At 61.2% G+C, this 17,048-nt stretch overlaps 6 protein-coding genes across 6 annotated transcripts in view; 4 read left to right on the forward strand and 2 right to left on the reverse strand.

Moving 5' to 3' along the window:
* Positions 1 to 3,645: 3,645 nt before the first annotated feature.
* On the forward strand, positions 3,646 to 4,499 carry F751_2619 (hypothetical protein; the record flags this gene model as incomplete). Its single annotated transcript, XM_011400371.1, has 3 exons — positions 3,646 to 3,981; positions 4,135 to 4,221; positions 4,383 to 4,499. 3 exons carry the CDS (start codon positions 3,646 to 3,648, stop codon positions 4,497 to 4,499), a joined length of 540 nt encoding a protein of 179 aa, XP_011398673.1.
* Positions 4,500 to 4,927: 428 nt separating this feature from the next.
* F751_2620 (Nuclear transcription factor Y subunit C-2) lies at positions 4,928 to 5,637 on the reverse strand (the record flags this gene model as incomplete). Its single annotated transcript, XM_011400372.1, has 3 exons — positions 4,928 to 5,134; positions 5,314 to 5,409; positions 5,518 to 5,637. The coding sequence occupies 3 exons, from the start codon at positions 5,635 to 5,637 to the stop codon at positions 4,928 to 4,930; spliced, it is 423 nt and encodes a 140-aa protein (XP_011398674.1).
* Positions 5,638 to 5,910: 273 nt separating this feature from the next.
* Positions 5,911 to 7,029, forward strand: F751_2621 (hypothetical protein; the record flags this gene model as incomplete). The annotated part of the gene is made up of 3 exons (XM_011400373.1): positions 5,911 to 6,066; positions 6,499 to 6,765; positions 6,964 to 7,029. 3 exons carry the CDS (start codon positions 5,911 to 5,913, stop codon positions 7,027 to 7,029), a joined length of 489 nt encoding a protein of 162 aa, XP_011398675.1.
* Positions 6,777 to 7,016, reverse strand: F751_2622 (hypothetical protein; the record flags this gene model as incomplete). Its single annotated transcript, XM_011400374.1, has 1 exon — positions 6,777 to 7,016. The coding sequence occupies one exon, from the start codon at positions 7,014 to 7,016 to the stop codon at positions 6,777 to 6,779; it is 240 nt and encodes a 79-aa protein (XP_011398676.1).
* A 2,543-nt stretch (positions 7,030 to 9,572) lies between the features above and the next one.
* F751_2623 (DNA mismatch repair protein MSH2) lies at positions 9,573 to 15,515 on the forward strand (the record flags this gene model as incomplete). The annotated part of the gene is made up of 19 exons (XM_011400375.1): positions 9,573 to 9,753; positions 9,921 to 10,035; positions 10,232 to 10,338; positions 10,564 to 10,703; positions 10,878 to 10,940; positions 11,013 to 11,204; positions 11,400 to 11,504; positions 11,632 to 11,749; positions 11,972 to 12,128; positions 12,284 to 12,410; positions 12,565 to 12,671; positions 12,875 to 12,962; positions 13,132 to 13,263; positions 13,507 to 13,651; positions 13,905 to 14,095; positions 14,399 to 14,566; positions 14,674 to 14,732; positions 14,854 to 15,157; positions 15,333 to 15,515. 19 exons carry the CDS (start codon positions 9,573 to 9,575, stop codon positions 15,513 to 15,515), a joined length of 2,682 nt encoding a protein of 893 aa, XP_011398677.1.
* A 327-nt stretch (positions 15,516 to 15,842) lies between these two features.
* The window catches only part of F751_2624 (Serine/threonine-protein kinase HT1), a gene marked incomplete at both ends in the record, with an annotated part of 5,765 nt that continues 4,559 nt past the window's right edge, over positions 15,843 to 17,048 (forward strand). The window contains 3 exons of the mRNA XM_011400376.1: positions 15,843 to 16,002; positions 16,105 to 16,188; positions 16,340 to 16,883. Coding sequence (XP_011398678.1) covers positions 15,843 to 16,002; positions 16,105 to 16,188; positions 16,340 to 16,883 — 788 coding nt within the window. The remainder of the gene's footprint in view (positions 16,003 to 16,104; positions 16,189 to 16,339; positions 16,884 to 17,048) is intronic.

The raw sequence follows: 17,048 nt of genomic DNA on the forward strand, positions 1-17,048 counted from the left end.
GGCGGTGGGAATGGTGGAGGGCTATGAGGCGGTGAGGTTGGTGGAGGGCTGGGTGGTGGGGATGGTGGTGGAGGGCTGGGTGGTCGGGATGGTGGTGGAGGGTTTGGGGGCGGTGAGGAGGGCGGAGGGCTGGGAGATGTTGGTGGAGGCAGTGATCCGATTGGAAAGAGTGGCGGGGACGCCTTTGTGGGAGGCGGCGGGGATGCAATTTTGAGAGGAGGGGGGGCGGCTTTCTTGGAGGGTTGAGGGGATGCCTTCTTGGGCGGTGAAGGTGGCGGTCGATTGTAGTCCCTAAGCACTGTCTTGCGAAGTTCCTTCACGTTGCAGAAATTGAGGATCGTCGTCCGCCTTCCGACTGCGTTGTTGCACCGCAGATTTGTGCCCTTGTTGTTGAGACCCCAATTCAGGTATCCCTTGTTGTAGCTCCCTGCGCACGATAGAGTCGGGATGCTGTCGTTGAGCAAGGTCATACTCATGCATGGCGCATCTCTCCACCCAGCTTGTGCAACAATCAGGACCCCAGTGCCATACCATCGATTTCCCAAGCCTGCACACCAATATTGTTGTTGCCGTTGTTATAGTCACCAAAGTTGTTCTTCCCCTTGTTCCCGGTTCCAATGTTTCCATCTTTGTCCGCGGTGCAAGCCTTCTGTCCTGCCTTGAGGCATTCGAGGGCCACCAGCATCCTGGTGGACCTCTCCTTGATGATCTCAAAGGGCGTCATCTTGATGGCGCTGGCAGAAACGCCAAGAACGTGAAGGGTTGTCCCCCTAATCGACCCCGCCTTGCTGTAGCCCATCCACCTGTTGTGCTTGTGATGGAGGGGATTCATTAGAAGGAACCACCCATTTGAGTCGGTCACTGGCTTGGATCTGCATTCCAGGACCAAGACCAGACCCAACTCAGGACGAACCTGCAAATGTCATCTGCGCTGCTGGCCTCCAGCATATACACGTGGGGTCCGTACCTATGGGAGAACAAGGGGTGTTTGGGGGTGTTGGTGTTGGTTGAGGATCCAGCTTCCGTGGCCCGGACGCTGTACATCCGGGCTGTACGAGGCGAATCTTGCCCGTCGGACAGCAGCATCTAGACTCTCAGAGAGCAAACTTCGACAGCATCAAGCCCTGAAAAAACAGTCATATGTGAATGGCCTTGCTCATGTAACAGTTGGGAGCGGGAAGAACTTTGTCGAGCAAGCACCCTTGCGGCAAAGATGGTGGGCTGGCGGACGTCACCAACTGAACATAGATGGATACGCGCACCATACATTTCCCAAACAGCTTCGTATAGTAAGAACTTCCATCTGACTCACCCTTGAGAATACACCAAGGCTTAGTACAAGAAGCGCGTAGCTCATCAGGGTAGCCTGCCCACGCGGCGCCATTTTGCCGCACAAACCCGTACAGGGCCTCAACGTCCACCAGATGGGTACCGCGATGTACCTTGGGAGAAAAATAAATTAAAGATTTTTGAGCTAGTATTACGTATACCGAGGTCGCTTGTATGTCCATCTTACCCCCACCCCCCCTTTCTCGCTCCTATCCGGACATGGGAGGCCCCGGACACGATGAGGCAGCTTCCTGCCATATCCCCGGGCGACAAGAGGACTCACACCGACATTCAATCAGTTGGCGGATTCAATTCAATTAAGACACACATGCAAAATCAATAGATGCTTAAGCTGTGGGCCATCGTGCCCTCTCAGATTGGGCAGGAATGACTTCTGTCACAACTTCCACGGATGCTGTATATTTGCGACCTGTCCTAGAGTACGACCTCCTGAAGGCTCACTGCATGAAGCAGTACAATTCAGAAATGACACATTGAGGCTCATTTCGAGTGCAAAGAAACATTGGACATCATGCACAGTGATCGCTCCCAGGGCGGTAATTCAGCTCTGCATCCGCGCTGCTGCCTGCTGCCCCAGCAGCTCCGCATGCCCATCGGGACCCTTTCGGCTCAGTTATTAGTGTTTCCTAGGGCAAGCTTCCCTGCCGCTGAGGAGTGAACACATGGGCTAAGAGAAACATCAATACTTGTGTTCCTTGAATTGCCTTGATGCACTCTTTTCAAACCATTGTATTCAGTGCTATATTCTTTGCCCATCCCCGCTTGTATGCTGATTATATGCTGCAAACTGCGTCAATCACCGAAAAAGATCCTATTAGGGCCACTGCAAGGGGACCCATGCCTCCGCCTCCTGCACAAATTTGAAAAGTAGCAGCCGCCATGTCATGTCCTTGGCCATATAATGAAGTATCTGTAGAAACTGGCCCACATCAACACAACTGGGAGACACCGGCGGGGATGTCCTTTTAATTTGACGCATCGAGCCGATGATGGATCCAATTTTCCTAGCAATAACAGAGGGCGCATCGCAGCATCCAAGGCCAGCACCGGCTGAAGGCGCAGCAATGGGCAGGTGCCAGAGGCAGACCTGCCACTTGAAACCTGTCTTGTCCCGGCTTCAGTTCCATATGTCTTTACCCCAAAGAGCAGACAGAGCTACCATCCTACACATGATGGACAGAAATAGCACACACACATCACTCCTGACCATCCCTGGCAACCTGGGCTTGCTAGGTGAGGGCCAGCCAGTGTTTACTGAAGCATTCTAGACTCTCGCAATCTGGATAACCCTGATCGCAGAGAATGATTGGTTGGAGGAGTGCGGCGCACTGTACTACGTCCTGACGGAAGCTGCAATCTGGGCTGCCTGCTGGACAGAGGAGGCCATCATCTTTGCGCGGCATCTTGACGGGGGAGTACGCCATATCCGGCCCTATCTCGAGAGGGGGAATGGCAATAGGCGGCAGACTGCTTCTGCTGGCAAATGAAGGCCAAGGCGACCATAGGTTTGCTGTGCATCCCATGTTTGCCATCAATGCGGCCAGCATCCAGGCAGGTGGTTTGTGGGTGGCTGGCATCTGGGGCCTGGTGATGGGAACGGCTGTGAGGAATTCCCCCTTGGCCTCGTCAAGCCCAACGGGGGCCCGTCAGGCAGCACGGAGATGCCCGGACTGCAGTGGAACGCCCCTGCCCTCGATTCCTCACCCATTTTTTACTAATTTAGGCTAAAACGCTGCTTCGTAACATGTGTGCGTACCCCGACTAGCCCCTGCAAGCCTCGCGAAGTGGGAAAAAGGCTTCGGGTCTAGCGGGGACTCGTTGGAGACCTTCCGAGCCATCATTAGCATTTGTGTCCCTTATTGAGGCATGGGTCGGCCCGGGCTGCCTTAGGACCGAGCGTTTAGCACAAACCCACCACTTTCTTTCTCAAGCCCGCAATCCGGAAAACGACGGTCGAGATGACCGTGGAGACGAAGACCCTGGCCCATACGTACCGTTTCTGCAAAGCACTCCGGCAACACCGTGTTTTTATCATCTTTGTATTGTTTGAGTCATTTGACACAGGAAAAGGGTGCGATGGAGCTCAGGGCGAGGGTTCATGGTGTCGTGCGTACCGGGCATGTCTGACCGAGATCCCGCCCTCGAAGGCTGGCCATGGCCATTATTATGACTGTGGTTGTCCATACAAGACTCCAAATGATTAAAACTCCTTGAATCCAGCAGCCACCCTGCGTTGACCTTTTCTCGACCGCTACCGACCCACAGAGGCTTAGGATGGCTTGCCCAAGGAACACGATGCTGCGCCACGGCCCGCTGGCCCTGGGCTGGTGCGCCACCGCCCTGACCCTGTGCGGCCTGGCCGCCCTCCAGTCCCTGTGCTGGTCCCGGGACGTGGTGGGCACCAACTCCCGCAAGCTCCTGCTGGACCAGGAGCCGGTGCTGGATGCCCTCGTCGCATCCTGCGTGAAGACCTACCGTTTCCAGTGGTGGGGCTGGGCCCTCCAGCTGGCCTACCTGGCGGGCGCCACCCTGAATGCCGCGCGGAGCAGCTGCACCCCGGCGGTGGGCATCCACATCCTGGGCGCCACAGCCACCGTCCTGGCCATGCTCTTTGCCAACGACAACCTCAAGGTCGGCGTGTGTGTTTGTGTTTCCGTGAGCAGGGGGGGAGAGTATGTGTCACGGCTGGAGGGGACCTGGGCTTGTGATCACCAATTTTCCAAGCTACGCTGTGCATGTGGTGGAGCTCTGGCAACCTCATGCCATACCCATGCCCCTCCGCAGGCCATGGATGACGCCGCTGGAATCCTCTTCTCCCGCCTCACCCTGACCTTTGTGGGCTTCACGCTGATCGCCGTCTTCAACTTCCTGGTGGGTTTTGGGAGCCCGGGTCATCTTCTCAAGACCCAGAATGGGTGCTCATGGGGCACAGCGCATGCACTTGGACACACAAAATGTTGCGTTGTCTGGTATGGATCTCTGCATGCACAACCCGGGACTCACGGCGATGCCATTCATCACTACCACTTCAGAACTTCATCGGGCACGATTGCGTCGCTCAGGCTGCATGCTCCCAGGCCACGGCCCGCGAGCAGAAGATCAACGCAGGAGCCGGGGCCGCCCCCGAGGTCCTTGCCACCACCGCCTGATCGACCCTGCAACCGCCAACGTATCTGGCTGGCATCCATGCGTTAGGCACTTGGTGAAATTCCAAGGCATGTGCCCACCACTTTGACCCCCCCTGATTCCTCTGAGTAGACGGCACCCTCCCTGCATCAGGAGCACGATGTTTGTTCCCTGTAAGGCATGGGCATGTGCTCCAGCTCAAGCACCTTCAGAGGCCTGACATGATACTTGAGCAGTCCGCACATACAGAGCAGGGATGCCCCACGCAGTTGCATGCCTGCAGAGTCATGGCAGTTCAAGAGAGGCCAAGGACAAGCCTGGGAGGCTCTTGGTCCCAGTTCCATCTCGTTTGGGGCTGGTAGTTTGTGGAGCATCCACTTGTGAGAGCATGCCCATGGGACACAAAGCTGGAAAGGGCACCACCCCCAACTCTGCTCCATAGAGGAGCCGCCTATGCCACGGCGGCAGCAGCCTTGGCGGCCAGCATCTTCTGTAGCACGACGCCGGCGGGGATCTTGTGCGGGATAACGTCCCCGAGGAAGTCCAGCGACTGCCAGCTGGAGACCGCCTGGGCGACATCGCCATACCCCAATTGGCTCCGTCCAGACTGGAGCATTGGCTGAGCAGCACGTTCCGTCATGGCTTCTAGAAGCAGCTCCTGGGAGGCGGTGTGGGCAAGAGGAGGTACTGGAGCGTGCGCCAGGAGGGAAGGGAACGGCCTGATGTTTGCCAGAGACAGCAGGTACATCACCCCAGCTGTGCCTCTTGATGGTGCCACCAGGTAAGGTGGGATGCTCGAGAGACAACAGCAGCTGTGTCCCAACCCTCAACACTCACTGTCGCCTTGGCAATCGCGAAGTAAGCTTCTGAGGAAACAAACTTGACATCAGCGTCCTCTTTGATCAGGGTCTTCACTCTTCCCAGAGTGAGAATCTAGGGGTGTGGGACAGGATTGACGCCGGAGAAGGTTGGAACCATCGGGAGGGTAAGGATCTGTCTTGACCTTGATCATGGAAAACCAGCACTGCTAAGCCCCCTTACCAGCTGCGCTTTGCTCGTGGATGGACCGTCTCCTGTTGCGGAGGGCTGGGCCGGTTCGGTCCCGGTGCCGCTGGCGAGAAACTGCGGTTCTGCAGCCGGCGCGCTTGACGGTGCCTCCATTCTACTCCAAAGTTGGCAGAAAGCAGGCAAACCCTCACGTTGTACAGTACGATGGCCTACTGCTGTGGCATCAAGGCAGCAAGAAGAACTCCAATCATCGCGCCCGCGCGCCCCAATTTGAACCTGCGATAGGAAGTCCCGACACCCCACCGATCAATGTAACTTGCAGCCACAGCCATAAAATGCACATGTTGGGCTGTCTCAATGCCTGATTTGACGACTCCTTGCATCGCCCTGGCACCCTAGGCCTTTCCATTCCGGGCCGGGCGGGGTATGCCCCCTGGGGGCGACCCCCCACCGCCCCCTCCCTCGCCCTGGCAAAAGGTACTGTACAAGGAGCAGCCATGGCCCGACAACTACACCAGTCCCGCCTTCCTGGAATCCCTTGTCGTCAACGACCGTGTGCCGGTGCGGAGCTACGCACGAGTTGTGAGCCAGGCTTGCCCTGTCCTTGAGCAGCTCGCCACCGTCTGCTGGGTGGGCGCACTCACCCACAATTTATACACCGTGAGTCGCGTGCTTGCCAAAGCCTGATTATAGCTTTTGGATTGAGAAAGGGTGGTTTAGACTGGTCCGATTGCATGAACTCACCTTGCGTCTGTTCCTGGCAGGCACCCTGGACGTGCCACACTGCATCTCGCCTCCTTCCCACACCCTCCTCCACTCGACTTCCTGTTCCCCTCCGTCTCCACCCCCCCACTCCGCCCACCCCATCCCTCGCAGGGTCGATTGACGAGCACGGGTCTCCTGCTGCGCTGCGCCTTGTTCTCCACCGCCGGCTGGGCACTGATCCGCACCCTCGCCCCCGCCCCTGCCCCCCTGCCCGCCGACCCGCGCTCCGCGGCGGCCGCGATGCTACAGCTGGCCGCCGCCACGGCGCTGATGAGCCCCCTGTACTCCACGCTCACCCTCTCCATCTCCTCGGACACGGTGCTGGCCTGCGTCCTGGGCCTGGCCCTGGCGCACCTCTACCTCGCCGACTACCGCCCGGCGTCCTCCGGCCCCGCGGCCTCCCTGCAGGGCTCCCTCAGCCTCGCCGCCATCCTGGCGGCGGCCATCCTGGTGGCGAGCAGGTTGAGGGACGTGGCTGACGTGGCGGCCCAGCTCCTGCTCTCCCTGCTGGCATTCGTGCTGGCGCCCTACGCCCGGCGCCAGGTGGGCGCCGCCGGCGCCGGCGCGCGCGCCGCGCTGACGGCGGGCACGCTGGCGGGGGCGGGGGCAGCGGTCTGGGGCGCCTCGCGCCACGCCGGCGCCCTCTTCGCGCTGGCCGTAGTGTTCCTGGGAGTGCTGTGCCCGCTGTGGCTGGTGCGGGCCCACAAATTCAAGGCCAAGATCAATGGGCCCTGGGACGAGGCCGTGCCACGGCTGGGCCAGGACATGAGGGAGGCGTAGCGCGCTGAAGGGCACGGCCGCCATGCGAGGGCCGCAGCCACCCGAGTGCCATGCGCGGTGCTCCAATGTATTGGTGCCTGCCTCTGCTAGGTGTGCATGTATTACAATGGGCCCGGGCTGATTTGCTTGCACCAGGGACGAGGCCATTCACCTCCCCCCTCTCCTGCATGTGTGATCCCCATCCGATTCATGTCGATGACCATGAGGTCAAGTCCTGCCTGGTCTTGAGCTCGACCCGGGCTGTTTCGCCTGCTGTCGGTGAAAGAGCTGGTGCAGGAAGGTGCCCATGTCGGTCAAGGCTCGCTGCAAGGGGTCACGGACCGCAGGAGGGAGTGCCTGCAGGATGACATCGCCCGCGCCAGCTAGAGTCTGCAGGGTTTAAAAGGGAGATGGCAGGGTGGATATGTTCTATCACATGAGTTGCTAGCCCTGCAGAACCTCGCATCTCGGGCAGGGGTGGCCTGGCCACCACCATGAGCCACTCACGTGGGGTGGCCTGGTGCCCTCGACCACCGTGCTGGTCGTCCTGGACAAGACACCCTGTCTCGCCCTCTTCTTCGCACGCTTGGCCTCGTCGCTGCTGTGCGATACAGCCCACTTGTCGGCGGACACCTTCTCACGGGGTATGCGCACGGACATGGAGGCTGGCTATGGTGGGGATACCTCAGGATACCATCTTCATCAATGCTTTATGGTTTAAGAACCTCATGATCTTTATGTTGTTTTCGCGTGCCTCAGCATCGAAATGTGGGCCTGTGGTTGCTCATCGACCTCTTCCGCACGATCTCGGCGCCGGGATCTTCTACATTCCTCCGTCAACGGTGTCTTGTGAAGCCATGGTCAAGCATTGTAAGGCTGCAAAGCTGGTGTTTGTCCACCGTCGAACACACAGTGGCACCGAAGCTCAACTCTGCACCAGTTTACTCGGCCAGATGGGATGCTGTGCATCACAAAACTTGCACTCGCATGCCGCAGCCCTGACAGCGGGCCCATAGGCGCGTGGCCTCTCCTGCTTGGCTCCTGTGTGCCTGGAAGGACGGTGTGTGGCTGCAGCCCCTCTGCCAGTGCTCCTGTTGGAGGTGAGGAATGGGGGGAATGTCGCAGGGTCCACACGTGGGCTGGTGTACACCTACAAGCAGGTAGTGATCATGCGCCGGGAGGCCATGCTGACAGAGGCAGGAGGATGCCGCATCCTTGAGCACTGCTATGGACAATGTACCCCCGTGCATGACTGACCTGCAGGACAACAGCGAGGAGCTCCCTCAGGGCCTCAAGGGAAGCAACTTGAAGATGGAGGTGGCATGCCTTGCACGAGACTCTGCCGCCAGGACCACTGTACAGTGCATGATAGCCACAGCATGGGCAGGGAGTTGGGGTGGAACCCTCTGCCTCAGCTGCTTGCCAGCTTGCCTCCATCTCTGCTGCCTCCAGGTCGTCAAGGTAGTCGCTTTCATTGTGTCCCAGAGCAGTGGCGTCTTGCCAAAGGGCTTCCTCCAGGGACTATGCGCACATGAGGCCAAAAATGGGAGCCCTGTTGTAGACTTCGGGTCCACAGACCTTCATGCCCGAACCTACCTTGCCAGTGAACAGTATTGACGACCACACTACCTAAACACTTACCTGCATGAGCTCTTCATACTCCGGTCCAGGGAGTGTGTAATCCATGGCCAGGCTTCTGTCTCCATTTTCTCGTGAATCGAGCGCATTATGTAGAATCAGGTTGAGGGAGGCTCGCCCTCCTTCATGCGTCTCTTCCCTGCTGGCTCTCAACTTGTCCAGAATAGACTGCCGCTGCTCGCGTACCCGTGCCAGACACTCGCTCCGGAGCTGCACAACGATGGAGTAAATCGGATCACGGCGTCAATGTCTGCAGAGTCGACGGTTGAAAGTGCAATCATTGCACAGACGATCCTCCTCACTGACCTTGTCTCGCCAAGCAGCGGCCTTGTCGTTCCGCTTCACCGAAACCCGGTCCATTGGGGTCCTCGCAAGCCAAGGGGCACATCCTTCCTGTCAACACTCCAGCCACGGCATCAAATAATACTCATAAACTAGAACTTTCTGTTTATATACATCCAACATGCCATTCTGCTGCCCTCAGCACTGTAGGAACACTGCCCTTGTGGAATGGGACTTGAATCCCCGCACGCCGCAGCATGGCACAATTCATCAAACCTCGCGATTCGAATCCCTGCTCCCGGCCCTGCATGCTCGATGGAAATCGTTACCCTGTACAGCCGAGGAGAGAGGTTGTGCTCGATTAGAAGTGCTGGAGAGGTGGATGGGACGTACACCTCCGCCGAAGTGATCTCGGACACCTTTCTCTGTGAACGCCAACTCGCCTGAGCCATGCCGGAGGAGGCGCCGCTGTTGGAAGTGTCCGGCGTAGACCAGTCTGCATTTGAAAACTGGTATGCATCTCTGCCGCAGGTGAGGAGGCTCCCGCCATGTGGTGATATGGAGGGAGGGCATGGGTGTGTGCACGCCAGTGCAAGCCCACCACCTCATGCTTGGGCTTTGCCTCACATGCCCCGGACCTTGGCATGCACGAGTCCAGAATTCTTATTGGTTTTGCACTCCCACAGCAAGCTGGTCTGGTCCGCATCTTCGACCGCAAGTCATGCTTGTCTGTGCATGGAGAGGTGGCCTACGCGCTTGCCAAGCACCTGTATCGCAGCACAGCCCAGGTGTCCCGCAGCGGTGTGGCAGACAACGGCCTTCCAGGTGAGCTTGAAGCTGTTTGATCAGTGCAGCAGGGCACCCTGGGTGAGCCACAGATGCTGATGAGACGCAGCACTGGTGGCAGCCTGTTGCCGATCGCCCTACAAGGTTTTAAACCTGCCACCCCAATCAATACATTCTACTTGCCTGACGACTCTCAACCCATCCAGGGGTGACACTGAGCTGGGCCTTGCTCCCCTCCACCCTGCGCTACCTGTTGATTGACCCCGGCGAGCACAGTGTGGAGTTCTATGAGGGGGCGGGGACTAACTGGTCATGCACCAAGTACGTCGGTTCCCTGGGGCTGGTGTGGCCCTCTGACTCATCAGGGCCAGCCAGGACAGCGAGGTGTTCTGTCTTGGGGCGCCTTCACTTGCCTTGGATCCAAGGTGTCCAAGTTCCTGATGTGCTTCTGCCCCAGCACTACAGTGTCCCCGCATCCATTCACATGATCCTCCACCATTCCACCCTTGACTTGCAGGAGGGGCTCTCCTAGCTTGTTGAGTGACTTTGAGGCCGAGCTGACTCGATCAGGGGATCTTGGGGAGGTCCCCCTCCTGGCCGCCCTGTCTCTAGGGCAAACCGAAGGTCGGTGGGGTTATGGAGTCCTCGTCTCTGGAAGGAGTCCGAGATGTGGTGAAGATCCATCTCGGCTGTCGTGTGTCACACACCAGATCGCTGCTGCTGCACAACCTTTGTTGAGCTGGTTGTATCGTAATGTCGGTGCGATATGATAGGATGGGTAGGTCGTGGTCTGTCCAAGCCTGTGCCAACAGATGCCACCCGGCACTGCCACCCCCGGCTTCCGTGCAGGTCTACGCACGGTGGGCCTGGCGTACGTTGACCCCGGGGCACGCGTGCTGAGGACGGTCGAGTTCACCGACGACGACCACTTCAACCACCTGGAGAGCGCCCTGGTGCAGCTGGGAGTGCGCGAGTGCGCGGTCGTCAAGGTGCGCATGGTCCTGTGGGTGGGCGCTGAAGGGTTTGAGTCAGACGCACCCGCTGCCAGATTCTCACGGAGGTTTCTTGTACTCCTCATGCAAGCGGCGGTGCGCTACGCGCACCGGCGCCTCGCCCGTCCCCCAGACATGGTGCCCAAGTTTCAACCCCCCCCAATCCGGCAGGACACGGCGTCTGAGGCGGGGCAGCCCGGCGCCCAGTCCCTGGATCTGCACAGGGCCATGGACGTGCTGGCGCGGACGGGCGCCGCCCCCGCGCCGCGCCCGCGTGCGTCCTTCTCGGCGCGCAACCTGGACCAGGACCTGCAGCGCCTGCTGCTCCCGGGAACCCTGGAGCAGCACCGGCATGTGCTGGAGGGGCACCATGCCTCCGCGGCCCTGGCCGGCGTGCTGGCCTTTGGCGAGCTGCTGGCCGACGGGTCGGGGCATGGCAAGTACGGCCTGGACCGGCTGGACCTGGGCAAGTTCATGCGCATGGATGCCGCCGCCCAGGTGGGTGGGCGGTGTGGGTGGTGATGATGGCGGGGGTTGAGGGAGTGGGTGGAGGTGGGGGGGGATGGACTTGGGCCTCTTTACCCCGGGAGACCAGGTGTGATCCGAGAGGGCGAAGGCAAGAGGCCGCTGGCGCCCTGTGACCATGAGGTGTAGATCACTCCCCCCCATTGCCCTCATCTACTCCTCTCACAGCGCGCACTGAGCGTGATGCGGGGGCGGGGCGACGTCTCAGACACCTTTTCGCTATTTGGACTGCTAAACCGGGGCAAGACCGCCATGGGGAAGCGCCTGCTCAGGGTGAGTCTTTGCATGTATGGGGGACGGAGCGGCATGTCACCAGCCAGATGAAGGCACATGCTCTGTGTGAAAGTTCATCCCACCGCTGCCACCCCTCCCGTATCCATCCTCCATCTACCTCGCACAGACCTGGTTGAAGCAGCCGCTGCTCGACCTGGATACCCTGAGGATGAGGCATGATGTGGTGGAGGCGCTGGTGGGGGATGCGGAGCTGCGCCAAGCGCTGCAGCAGATGCACCTCAGAGGTGTGGGCACGGGATGGCATAGCGGGGAAGGCCCCGGTGGTATAATGGCTGGATCAGCTGCATGATGCAGGAGGGGCAAGGCTCAGGGTGTGATTGACGGGTGTTTGCCGGTGGGCCTGGCTTGCACCGGGGCTCAAGACAGGCCCCTCCTCCTGGCCAACAGCTTGAGGTCAGTGGGCCTCACCTTGCACTCTCTCAATCCCCACTTGCGCTTGCCCACAGGCTTGCCGGACCTGGAGATGCTGTCGCGGAAGCTGGAGCGCGGCAAGGCCTCCCTCAGCGACCTGTGCCAGCTGTACCGCGCCTCCTCACGTCTGCCCCTGATCGAGGCCGTCCTCCGGGCGCACTCAGGGCCACACGCCTCGACCCTGATGGAGAGGTGGGTTGCGAGGCGGGGGCCTGGGTGAGGGAGGTGACGCTCGGTCCCGCCCTGCAAGGAAAGGTCAAAGAGTCCAGGATTGCCTGCGGTTCAGGGCTCCATTTGTGGCAGCTCCATCCATGCCTGAGTCGGCTCCCCATGTGGACCCCGCTCAGATTCGCCGACCCCCTGGCCCTGGCCCACGACGCCGACCACCTCGTGCGTTTCGAGGCGCTGCTGGAGACGGCGATCGACCTGGACCGCATCCCAGATGAGTACCTCATCGCCGCCAGCTACGACCCGGTGCGAACGCATGATGAGGAGGGCTGGGTGGTGTGGCCTTTCGCCATCGCGTGTGTGGAGCTGTCAGACCCTCCCTGTGGCCCAGCGCCCAGGCGTGCCTGCTGCAGAACCAAGGCCCTGCACACACCCTCGGCGCCCCACCCGCATGATGTAGGGTCTGCAAGAGGTGGAGGTGGAGAAGCTGAACCTGGAGAAGAAGATCCAGGGCCTGGCGGAGGAGGCCGCCCAGGACCTGGGGCTGTGCCTGGACAAGACCATCAAGTGAGTGCTGGGCGGTCTGGAGTCTCGTCAAGCTGCAGATACATGTCTTGTGAAGCGTTGCCATGCTGTTGTCCCCAGGCGAGGGCGGCGTGCCGCCTGCACTCTCCAGCCATCGGTCTTGTTATGATCCTGAAAAGTCCAGCCAGCTGCCTTCAAATCCACCTCCCACTGGATCCTCCTCCAACCCCCCTCTCCCCTTCCAGGCTGGAGTGGCACAAGTTTGCCAACCAGCGCCTGCGGTGTCTCAGGATCACCACGAAGGAGGAGAAGTCGGTCCGGTCCAAGCTGCGGGTGAGGAGGGGGGAGGTTGGAATGTGGGTGTCTCAGGTGGTGACCCATGCTGCCTGCCTTTCCAGTTGCTGTCACCAGCGATGGGTCGACCAAAGACTGGCTGCTCTTGAGCGCATTCACCCACGCACCGGCGGGCACCACGCCCTGAGCCCATCCACTCCCTGCCCAGGCCCGATACCTCGAGCTTGAGACCCGCAAGGATGGCCTCAAGTTCACCAACAAGGCGCTCAAGGCGGCCGCCGAGCGGCTGCAGGCACTAGCATCCGAGTACGATTCGCGCCAGTCGACTCTCGTGGCGCAGGTGGGTTGGCCGGGCAAGGGAAGGAGGGACATGGGGGCATCTTTCGTGTGGTCAGAGGACCTTGCTGGCCCCCGGCTCTCCCTTGTGTGGGGGCTGTGCAGTGTGCGCACGGGTGTGAAGGGACGAGTTTCCCCTTGAACACAGAATCTGCGCACGGGCCCGGCCCGGCTTCCACCTCTCGCACACCCAGCTTCAAATTCCAGCCCAGCTTCGCCCCCTCCTACACCCCACCCCCGGCCGCAGGTGGTGTCTGTGGCGGCCACCTTCTGCCAGGTGTGGGAGCAGGTGCGCAGCGTACTCGCTGAGCTGGACGTCCTGGTGGCGTTTGCGGACGTCGCTGTCACCGCCCCCAGGCCCTACGTCCGGCCCTCCCTGCTGCCCGCCGACGGTGCGGAGTGGGGTGTTTGGGATGGCTGTTGCACCGGAGCTTTGCTCGGCGAGGCTGGGGAGCGGCCGCTGTGCTAGTTTCCATGGATCCTGCGGCACTCTGGCTGCTTGTATGCACCTCGGCCAAGACATGGGCGACAATCAGTGTGCCTGGATACCTCGGCCAAGTCGGGGAGCATCACAACCCTCATCGCTTGACCCATGGTATGCTCATACAGCCCTTGCCACCCCCGCATCCTGGTCTGCTGCCACAGTTATCCACACCCAGGCGCTACGCCTCACTGCAGGGGGTCGCGTGGAGCTGGTCGGCTGCCGGCACCCCTGTGTGGAGCTGCAGGAGGGCGTCGATTTTATTCCAAACGACTGCGTCATGCAGCGCGGGGAGAGCTGGTTCCAGATCATCACCGGCCCCAACATGGGTGGGAAGAGCACCTTCATCCGGCAGGTGTGTGGTCGGGGAGGTGGGAATGATCCAGCGACCTTGGGTAGGGGCACTGATGCAGTGACCAGATGGATGCAATGTCTAGGTGACAGGGCCCTGGGTGGTGGTATAGGGAGTCTCCGAGCAGCAGCATTAGGAACTCCATGCTCTCCATGGCCTGGGTTGGCGTCTGGCCGCTCCGATGTATCATCCTCCCCCAACCCAGTGCGGCCCTTGTCCTTCCGCCCCCAGCAACCCGCCTGTAGAGTTGCTGCCCCTCAGGAACCCAATCCCATACTCAAGCGCCCCACCCCGCACGTCATGCAGGTCGGCATCTCGGTGCTGCTGGCGCAGGTGGGGTCCTGGGTGCCCTGCACCCAGGCCAGCATCGCCGTGCGGGACGCCATTTTCGCGCGCGTGGGCGCCGGGGACAGCCAGGCCCGCGGCGTCTCCACCTTCATGGCCGAGATGCTGGAAAGCGCGGCCATCCTCAAGGTGAGGGGGAATGGTGGTGGGCCGTGAACGTGCGTGTGAAGTGCAGAGCTCATGGGTCCCTGCGTTTCTCGCTGTCTCGCATGATTCCGCCGCTGCCTCAAATGTAGGGCGCCACGCCAGCCTCCCTGGTCATCATCGACGAGCTTGGGAGGGGCACATCCACTTGGTGAGGGCCGAAAAAGCGTCCAGGAGCGGGGTAACAGATGTGTGATGGCAGGATGGACGCGCGCCCTCAAATGCCCAATGCGCCTTGCCTCCCACCCCCCCCTCCCCCCCCCTTCCCACAGGGACGGCATGGGTCTGGCGTGGGCCATCTCCGAGCACCTCATGAACGGCATTGGCTGCCCCACCCTGTTTGCCACCCACTTCCACGAGCTGACGGCGCTGCGGGGGGCTGGCGGCGTGAAGAACCTGCACGTGGGCGCGGCCATCGACCACACCTCCGGCGCGCTCACCATGCTGTACCAGGTGGAGGAGGGGTCCTGCGACAAGTCTTTCGGCATCCACGTCGCGGAATTCGCCAGGTTCCCCCCTGCCATCGTGGAGGCGGCCAGGAAGGCGGCGGCGGCTGCCGCGTCCGATAAGCACCAGGTGTGGGGGGATACTGAGATCTCGGTACAATTGTGCCACATGCAGCGCTGTGGTATGCAGCGTGCCTGGTGTGCGAGACCGTTGCATGACGCATGTGCCTCTGTTCGTGTCGCGGCAGCCAGGCACCCGCATGCTACTTGTCTCAGCCCGTCCTGCCGCGCCTGACTATCTCTAGGCTGACAGTGAGGTCTCGGCGTCAAAGCGGCAGAAGGCGGGGTCGGACGCGGCCCTGCAGGCCGCCCTGCTCGAGTTTGCCGAGCTGCCTCTGGAGGGCGGTGCCGAGTCAGGCCGCGCGCGCGAGGCGCTTACCAGCTGGCAGGGCAGGGCTGCAGCCCTCCTGAAGGAGCTGGAGGTATGAGTGCATGAATGCTTGCGCTGATTGTGCGGTGTGGCGGTCCCCACCCGGCCAGTCTCTGTGCATGCGCAGGCACTGCCCGGCCGGGGTGAATTGGGTGAGCATGCTGTGGATTTTACAGAGCACTTCCCATCGCAGAGGATAGGGAAAGATAAGCGGGAAGCGAACGTTCCCAGGTTTGATCCTCGGCTCGAGCGAGCGCGCGAGCAGGCCTGCCCCGGCGCGGCGGAGCGGCCACTTCGGGACATGATCCCCTGGCCCAGCGGCCCCGTCAACAGTCGGCGAAACATCGCCATGACTCCCGCTGAAATAGAGCGCTAGCTACCAGGCATGCAGGCCCGATGGGGTCCCTCAGGCGCGGCCCTGCTGGTGCTGGGACTGGTCCCCCTGCTCGTGGCAGGAGCGGCATCCCCGCGCGTGTACGTGGAGACGGCGGAGGAGCTGTGGCTGGCCGGAAACGACACGAGTGTGACAGAGATCGTAATTATACGTGAGTGGGGGCAGGCGCGCGCTGGGAAGCCCGATCCCGGGTATGCTCGCCAGGGAGCGTGCGACGCTGAACCCCGGCCTACTCCCTCCCCTTTCCCTGCAGGCAACCTCACCCTGACGAACGAGACATGGCCCGCTGGCCAGGTCATCGAGGTGAGCCAGCGCTCCGTCACGCTCACATCCGAAGGTACGGAATGGGACTCTCGACAGGGGTGGACAGCCTCCCCTGCAGGAGGAGTTGGGCTGGTTGCCGCCCCCCGCCCCTCTGCCTTACCCTGAACACCCTTGACCCCAAAGCTCCTTCTCGACCTTGCCCCGGACCCCCACCCCATCTCCAGGCGAGGTCACCTTCAACAGCACCTCCCGCACCCTGACGGTGGACCCCGACGTGAGTACGCTGGATTTCGGCGGCCTCTGGCCCGTGTTCCTGGTGGTCCAGGGTGGGACGCTGGTGCTGAGCAACATCCACATCGCCAACCTGGCCTCGCGCTACCTCCCCGCCGTTGTGGGCGCGGCGATGGTGCGCCCCCTGCAGAGCAACGTCTTCCCCACCCTCTACTTCATGGCCGGCAGCCTGATGGTGTACGACAGCACGGTGATCGACACTTGGCGCTCCGACTGCTCCTACGCCGCGCGCCAGGCGGACGTGCTGCGGTACACGCAGCTGTACGGCCCCAGCAACGTGGGCCTCTTTGACGGCTCATCCATCTTCATGCTGGGCGGCACCCGCGTCACCATCCAGATGGGCACCTCCGCCCTGCGCCCCATCGCCGGCGAGTACACCTACATCCAGATGGACGGCAGCTTCCAGACCTGCGTCCTGGACCCCTACCAGCTCTCCCCCGCCGCCGTGCCACCCCCCCCCGGCACGGCCCCAGCAACGTGGGCCTCTTTGACGGCTCATCCATCTTCATGCTGGGCGGCACCCGCGTCACCATCCAGATGGGCACCTCCGCCCTGCGCCCCATCGCCGGCGAGTACACCTACATCCAGATGGACGGCAGCTTCCAGACCTGCGTCCTGGACCCCTACCAGCTCTCCCCCGCC

Source organism: Auxenochlorella protothecoides, assembly GCF_000733215.1.
Source record: "Auxenochlorella protothecoides strain 0710 unplaced genomic scaffold scaffold24, whole genome shotgun sequence".
NCBI lineage: Eukaryota > Viridiplantae > Chlorophyta > Trebouxiophyceae > Chlorellales > Chlorellaceae > Auxenochlorella > Auxenochlorella protothecoides.